We start from the raw sequence: 7,151 nt of genomic DNA on the forward strand, positions 1-7,151 counted from the left end.
AAAATTCTGAAAGAGTTGGGAATACCAGACCACCTGACCTGCCTCTTGAGAAACCTATATGCAGGTCATGAAGCAACAGTTAGAACTGGACATGGAACAACAGACTGGTTCTAAATAGGGAAAGGAGTACGTCAAGACTGTATATTGTTACCCTGCTTATTTAACTTATATGCAGAGTACATCATGAGGAACACCAGGGAAGTCCCTAATTCTCTCTTCTTCATGAGGCTTAATTTACTCAGTAGGGGTTTTCAGGAATTGAATTCTTATGGTGGGAGGGACTATAGCAGCACCAATAGAAATATAATGCAAGCCACACATGTTTAAATTCTCTGAAAGTGAAAGAAAGTGAAAGTGAAGTCGCTCAGTCGTGTCCGACTCCTTGCGATCCAGTGGACTGTAACCCACCAGGCTCCTCCACTCATGGGATTCTCCAGGCAAGAATACTGGAGTGGGTTGCCATTAATTCTCTATAAGCAGGCCAATAAAAAAGGTAAAAAGAAACCACTGCTATTGATTTTAATATTTTAGCTAAGCCAATATATCTAAAATATCATTTTAACATGTAACCAATATAAAAATTGATGAGATATTTAAAATAATTTTTTTTGGATTTCTCTAGTGGTCTAGTGGTTAAGACTCCATGCTTCCAGTTGCAGGGAGCACAGATCAGTCCTTGGTCAGGGAACAGAGATCCTGCATGTCTCCCAGGCCAAAAAGGAAAAATAATGTTTAAAATACCTTCTTTTGCTACTAAGTCTTTGGGATCTGGTGTGTATTTTTCACTTTGAGCACACCTCAGTTCGGGCTAGTCACATTTCAAATGTTCAACAGCCAAGTGTGGCTAGGGGCTAGGGACTGTGCAGCACAAGACTAGAGCAGAGGCCACAGTGATGCTGTTCAGGTCCGTCTATGCATGCAGACAACGAGCCTTCTGGGCCCCATTCTAGGAGAACACAAGCGATCATACAGGCAGGAGAAAGAGTAGTTAGGGTGGGGTCAGGTGCCGGATTCCAGTTGAGTTTTGCTGATGAACAGAACTGGAAAGCCAAGGGAAAGGACATGATGGGTGGGAAAACCTGAGTAAGGTCTGGAAGGTGGAACGAGTGCCGCGCGGGACGTTTGAGAACTTGGTGGATGGCTGCATCCCGCCACGCGGAGGGATAGAATCCAACCTGGGGAGATCCTGTGGCTGACAGCTGCCTTTTCTGTCTTTTCTCCTCCCTCCCCGCCCCGTCCCCATCAGCGATGGTCCTCGGCCTGCCCAGCACCTGGGCTGCCGAGGACACCTGCGTGAACGCCTGCCCGGCCGCCTGCGTCTGCAGCAGCGTGGAGCGCCGCTGCTCCGTGCGCTGCGACCGCGCGGGCCTCCTGCGGGTGCCGGCCGAGTTCCCGTGCGAGGCGGCCTCCATCGACCTGGACCGCAACGGCCTGCGCTTCCTGGGCGAGCGGGCCTTTGGCACGCTGCCATCGCTGCGCCGCCTGTCCCTGCGCCACAACAACCTGTCCTTCATCACGCCCGGCGCCTTCAAGGGCCTGCCGCGCCTGGCCGAGCTGAGCCTGGCGCACAACGGCGACCTGCGCTACCTGCACGCGCGCACCTTCACCGCTCTCGGCCGCCTGCGCCGCCTCGACCTGACAGTCTGCCGCCTCTTCAGCGTGCCCGAGCGCCTTCTGGCCGAGCTGCCCGCCCTGCGCGAGCTCGCCGCCTTCGACAACCTGTTCCGCCGCGTGCCCGGCGCGCTGCGCGGCCTGGCCAACCTGACGCATGCGCACCTGGAGCGCAGCCGCATCGAGGCCGTGGCCTCCAGCTCGCTGCTGGGCCTGCGCCGCCTGCGCTCGCTCAGCCTGCAGGGCAACCGCGTGCGCGCCGTGCACGGCGGCGCCTTCCGCGACTGCAGCGCCCTGGAACACCTGCTGCTCAACGACAACTTGCTGGCTGCGCTGCCGGCAGATGCCTTCCTCGGCCTCCGCCGCCTGCGCACGCTCAACCTGGGCGGCAACGCGCTGGGCCGCGTGGTGCGCGCCTGGTTTGCCGAGCTGGCCGAGCTCGAGCTGCTCTACCTGGACCGCAACCGCATCGCCTTCGTGGAGGAGGGCGCCTTCCAGAACCTCTCGGGCCTCCTGGCCCTGCATCTCAACGGCAATCACCTTACTGTGCTTGCCTGGGCCGCCTTCCAGCCCGGCTTCTTCCTGGGCCGTCTCTTTCTCTTCCGCAACCCGTGGCGCTGCGACTGCCGCCTGGAGTGGCTGCGGGACTGGATGGAGAGCTTTGGGCGCACCGCCGACGTGCCCTGCGCCTCTCCGGGCTCGGTGGCTGGCCTCGACCTCCGCCAGGTGGCCTTCGGGCGCTCCTCCGAAGGCTTCTGTGTGGACCCTGATGAGCTGAACCTCACGGCTTCTAGTCCTGGCCCATCCCCAGAGCCGGCGGCCACCACAGTGAGCAGGTTCAGCAGCCTCCTCTCCAAGCTGTTGGCCCCGAGGGCCCCGGTGGCGGAGGCGGCCAATACCACCAAGGAGGGGCCGGTCAACACCTCGCTGTCCGACAGCTTTCCCTCTCTCGGGGTAGGCGGCTCGGGCTACAAGACCCCGTTTCTCGTGGGCTCTGGTCTCCTGCTCAGCGTGGCTCAGCACGTGCTGTTTGTCCTCCAGAGGGACTGACTGCCACACCAGGGTGGCCCAGACTGCCTTGGCGGGGCAGAGGGGAGGTTGTTAACTGGGCTGGATGGTGGTTGGTGGGGAGAGGGGCACAGGATGGGGGCAGGGAGTGAAAGTTTCAGCGAAGGATGGAAGGACCAGTCTGCCATCAGAGGTGACCTGGGAAGAGGAGGACCTTGGGAAATACTCTGTGCGTGAGGGTGGGGTTTATGGATTTCTGCTCTTGTCACATGAGCATCAGTTGAAAAAGAGAAGCAACAATGAACAGGTGCCCTCTGGTGAGAAGACTAGGAATTGGAAGTTTCTGTGGCTCCAGAACTCCATCCCTGCCCCTCCCCACCCGCATCTTCTAGGAAACTGGGTCTGCATGCCTGAATTAGAGTTAATCCATTCAGTTCAGTTCAGTCGCTCAGTCGTGTCCGACTCTTTGCGACCCCATGGACTGCAGCACGCCAGTTAATCCATTCGCTAAGTACTATAAATTGTGCCAATTCTCCTGGCGGGGCAACCATTAAGTCCAATCCCTTTGTTTTCTAGTACAACCCTCCTCCCCCTCCTCCAGGAGCCTGGGGACACTAGAGTCCAGGAAGATGGGTAGGACAGAAGGCCAGTGGGAAGGGGACTTAGACCCAAGGTAGTGGAGGTGGTTCCTGTGGTCCCAGATGTGTCAGGAGGTGTTTAAAACAAAGATTCATTTCACTTACTCTGCACTTATTCCCAGGGGTGGCCTTAGCTTCAAAAGAACTTTAGGGCAGGGTAGGGGAAAAAAGAGGAGGGGTATTGTCTGTGGACAAATATATTTATAAAATCTTAAGGTTAAAAAAAAAAAGATTAAACAGGTTTCTCTTCTGCAGGACTTTTCAAGGGTCTTTTGTGTGCAAACATGCATTGTTACTCTCCGGAGGAGGCCACAAAGTCCTCTTTGCTTTGTGTTTTGGAAAGACACAAGAGATGCTATATTAGCGGAGCAGGGAGTCTCCAGCTTAGACGATCCCATTAGGTGTGGGAATTATCATGAACTTCGCACTTCGGGGCTAGGAGAAAAGGTGGCAGCCAGTAGCTGGGCAAGGGGTGCTGAGAGATTTTCCAGGGTGCAAGGTGGCCAACTGTAAGCTCCCAGGCCAGAATGCCAGAGCAGGGGCTGTGTGTCTCTGTGTATGTGCTCAAGTCATCCTCCACACATGTGTAATGATGACTGCCTTTGTGACACTCTGGCAGTCTCTAATCTTAATGTCCTCTCTCTGTATTTGAAGGGCTGAGTTTTCAAAGCCCACGTGGATTCAGGGTGCACAGAGCTGTGTTCTTCAAGGGCATAGTGCTTCTTCTGTGTCTCCAGGTAACACTAGGTATTAGAAATGTTGCAGAAAGCACCACTGAGGGCAGGAGTGTTCCGATGGATTATGACCGTTAGCGGTCATCAGCTCAATGGGTCTCAGCTGGCATTAAAAAAAAAGGTATCACCAAAAGTCACAGAACATCATGTGTAATAAGTGTTATTTTGTGGAATTTTTAATTTAATCTGTATGCATTTGTTCAGATTTTATATATGTGTGTGTGTGTCTGGATTGCTGCATACAATTTATATTGTGGTTTATTGTTAAAAAAGTTTGAAAGTCACTAATCTGGAACATACATGGTTCTTTTTAAATGTTTTCTTTGGAAAACTCTCAAACCTACAGAAAAGTTGCAAGAATAATAGAATGAACACTTCGGCCTTTCACCTAGGTTTCTCATTTGCTAACATTGTATTGTATTTGTTTTGTCTCTTTGTTATTATCATTTCTCACAAACAGTTTGAGTTAGTTGTAAACATCATGCCTCTTTACCTATACATACCTCAATGTGTATTTCCTAAGAACAAGGACTTTCTCTTATCCACAGTGGCACTATCACAGTCACGAACTTTATCACTGGTAGAATACTATTATTTAAAATAGAAACTATATAGACATTTCAGCAGTTGTCAAAATGATTTTTTAGGCAGTCATTTTTCATGCGGGTGGAAAATGAGGTTCCTAGGTCATGGCTTGTATTCATTTGATCACAGTACTCAAAATTCTTAATTCATCAGTTGATTTTTAAGGTTTCAAAATAAATTCGTTCTCCAAATGTCTTACTTTTCGAATGTGAGAACCAGATGAGGTCAGAAATGTTGTTTGTTCAAACCGTGTGTTGTGGCCATGGTAACTGAATGAGGATCATGAGAATCCTGGAGGCGAGATCTCTGCATTGGGTAACCATGTGCATCCACAGCAGCCTGCGTTTCTGAGGAACAAGGTGCTGCCCTGGGAGGAATGTCCATCCTTTCATTTGGAGTGGGTTCTTGAGAGTCAGCTTCAAAATGCTGCTCCAATTCTGCCTGGTGGTGAGGTGGTGAGCTGTTTAATGAACATTTGTTTGGCTGAATGTTTCTAAACAAGTATAAGTGCTGAAATAGCCTCCAGGGAACAGATTTTTATAGAGCTACCCAGCCCAGTAGAATTCTGGGAACGTGGGAGTTCCTTACTGCCAAACAGATCCAGAGCTGCCTGGAACGAGTTCCCAGCGAATTGTGGCCATTATGAGCTCTCATGAGAGAAAGGAGAGTGGAGAGTTCCCAGTTTGGAGTTCAGTAAGTTTCTTACCCCATCATTGGCTAATTAGTACCTTGAGAAAAGTTAAGGTCCTGTGGGTTATGCTAAGCAAATCCATGTGCCCGTCAGGATGGACCACGTTATGCTATGGTAACAAACAACCTCCAGCCTTGGTGGCTGACTGAGGGTTATTTCTTGGTCATGCTACATGTCCAACATGGACTTATTAGGGGGGCTCTGTGCCTTGTAGCCATTCAGGAACCAAGGCTGAGGAAGGATCTGCCACTCGGGCCCTGGGATTTGCTGCAATGGAGAAAGCAAGCTTGGGAGAATCATTGCTCCAAAATGCTTCCACCCAGATGTGACACCTGTTGTTTCTCACTTTTTACTGGCCAAAAATGTCACACGACTGCACTTTAGCAAGGCAGGAAAGTATGGTTTCTCCATGTGCCCAGAAGGAAGGGGAGAACTGGGAATATTGGTGAACACTGGCAATGCTCCAAAGCAGTAGAGACTCCAGGCAGCTCCCCTGATAGAATCAAGTCTGGACTGCTCAGAATTGTCAGAAGAAATAGAGGCTTGAGGGGGCAATCTGGTGAGTGAGTCACTAGCCCCAGGCTTTCTCTCCTTCCAGCACCCTCACTAGGCTTTGAAGACAGTGTTTACTTTAGCCTATAGGAATGCTGTGGCCTCACTGTATTGGTTCTTTCAAGAAAGGGGAGAGAAAATATAGACAGGAGGTTCATATTTACCCCTTAAACAAATGTTTTCCATGCCAGTATTAAAACCTCCAGAAGTTTGATCTTTGGAATTTCCAGGGGTCCATCAGAGCCAAAGGGGTCAGTCAAGTTCGATCCTCAGCCTGCCTGCCTACTTGCTGGGCAGTCCCTTCCTTATCCCAGCTCCATAGGTCCTGAAAACTGCTGCTCAGAGTTCCAAATGAACAAACGCTTCTGGGAACACCAGTTAGCCTAAACTTGCACAAAATACCGCAAGTATTTTTTCTTTCTTGGCCATGACACATGGCATGTGGGACATGAGTTTTTACTTCCCCAACCAGGAATGGAACCCATGCCTCCTGCCATGGAAGCACGGAGTCTTAACCACTGGACCACCAGGGAAGTCCCCAAAAGTTGCACAAAATAAAGTCATATTTCTCTCCAAAGAACACCAACATTGGGGAGATGGGGTGACACAGCTGAGAGAAAACTACAGAAATCGCCCTCCTTTTAAAGTGTTACATGTATAACCAAAGTTTCTTTTATCTTGAAAGATACTCCCTTTTTCTGTTATCAAACAGGACCCTTCATTTCCTGCTCTGAGATTGTTCAGGTTTCCCCCAAGAGCAAGGAGTGCGTCCTGGCTTTCCATTTGCACTTGGCCCCATAGCTTCATAGAGCAGAGGAAGATTATCCCAGAGGCATTTTCATGTTTTAAGCGTCAGTAGCAACTCGATCTCCGCTCCCTGCCCTCCACGCATGCACGCAGTCACGGGGGATGAACTGATTGGAGGAGTCACAGGCAACCTCTCGTCTTAGAGCTCTTGGGTGTATGTCTACCTGAGGCCTGGGGTACAAAGCTGGAGTGAAACACGGCCCCTCCACAGTGAGCCTGGCCGACTTCAGTGGCTGAATGAATGTTGCTTATGTTCCTTCTATTTGTGTTCCAGGAACAGAAAATTTAGAAGCACTTAGACAAACATTTGCACTTTTCAAGGGAGTTCCCTTGAAATGTTGCTGACTTTTACTACTGTGCTCCTGAGAGGAGAAAAAGAGTTTTTGTTCACAACCAGACTGAGTGAAACACCAACCTGCAGGGAGGCCCATGGAGGGCCACCACTGTGGTTCCCAGTGGCCTAGTGGGAGTTCTGTCTGCAATATATGACCTTGAGGCCGAGGCCCACTTGTGGCTCGCTCACGA

At 50.7% G+C, this 7,151-nt stretch overlaps 1 protein-coding gene across 1 annotated transcript; it reads left to right on the forward strand.

Annotated features, from left to right (window-relative positions):
* Positions 1 to 673: 673 nt before the first annotated feature.
* On the forward strand, positions 674 to 4,614 carry NYX (nyctalopin). The gene has a single exon (XM_027534829.1). It carries the CDS (start codon positions 1,249 to 1,251, stop codon positions 2,659 to 2,661), a length of 1,413 nt encoding a protein of 470 aa, XP_027390630.1. The 5' UTR covers positions 674 to 1,248; the 3' UTR covers positions 2,662 to 4,614.
* The last annotated feature ends 2,537 nt before the right edge of the window (positions 4,615 to 7,151 follow it).

Source organism: Bos indicus x Bos taurus, chromosome X (assembly GCF_003369695.1).
Source record: "Bos indicus x Bos taurus breed Angus x Brahman F1 hybrid chromosome X, Bos_hybrid_MaternalHap_v2.0, whole genome shotgun sequence".
Lineage (NCBI taxonomy): Eukaryota > Metazoa > Chordata > Mammalia > Artiodactyla > Bovidae > Bos > Bos indicus x Bos taurus.

What these genes read in the sequence shown, in the direction of transcription:
- NYX (XM_027534829.1), top strand. Translation starts at nt 1,249, where the DNA reads ATGGTCCTCGGCCTGCCCAGCACCTGGGCTGCCGAGGACACCTGCGTG.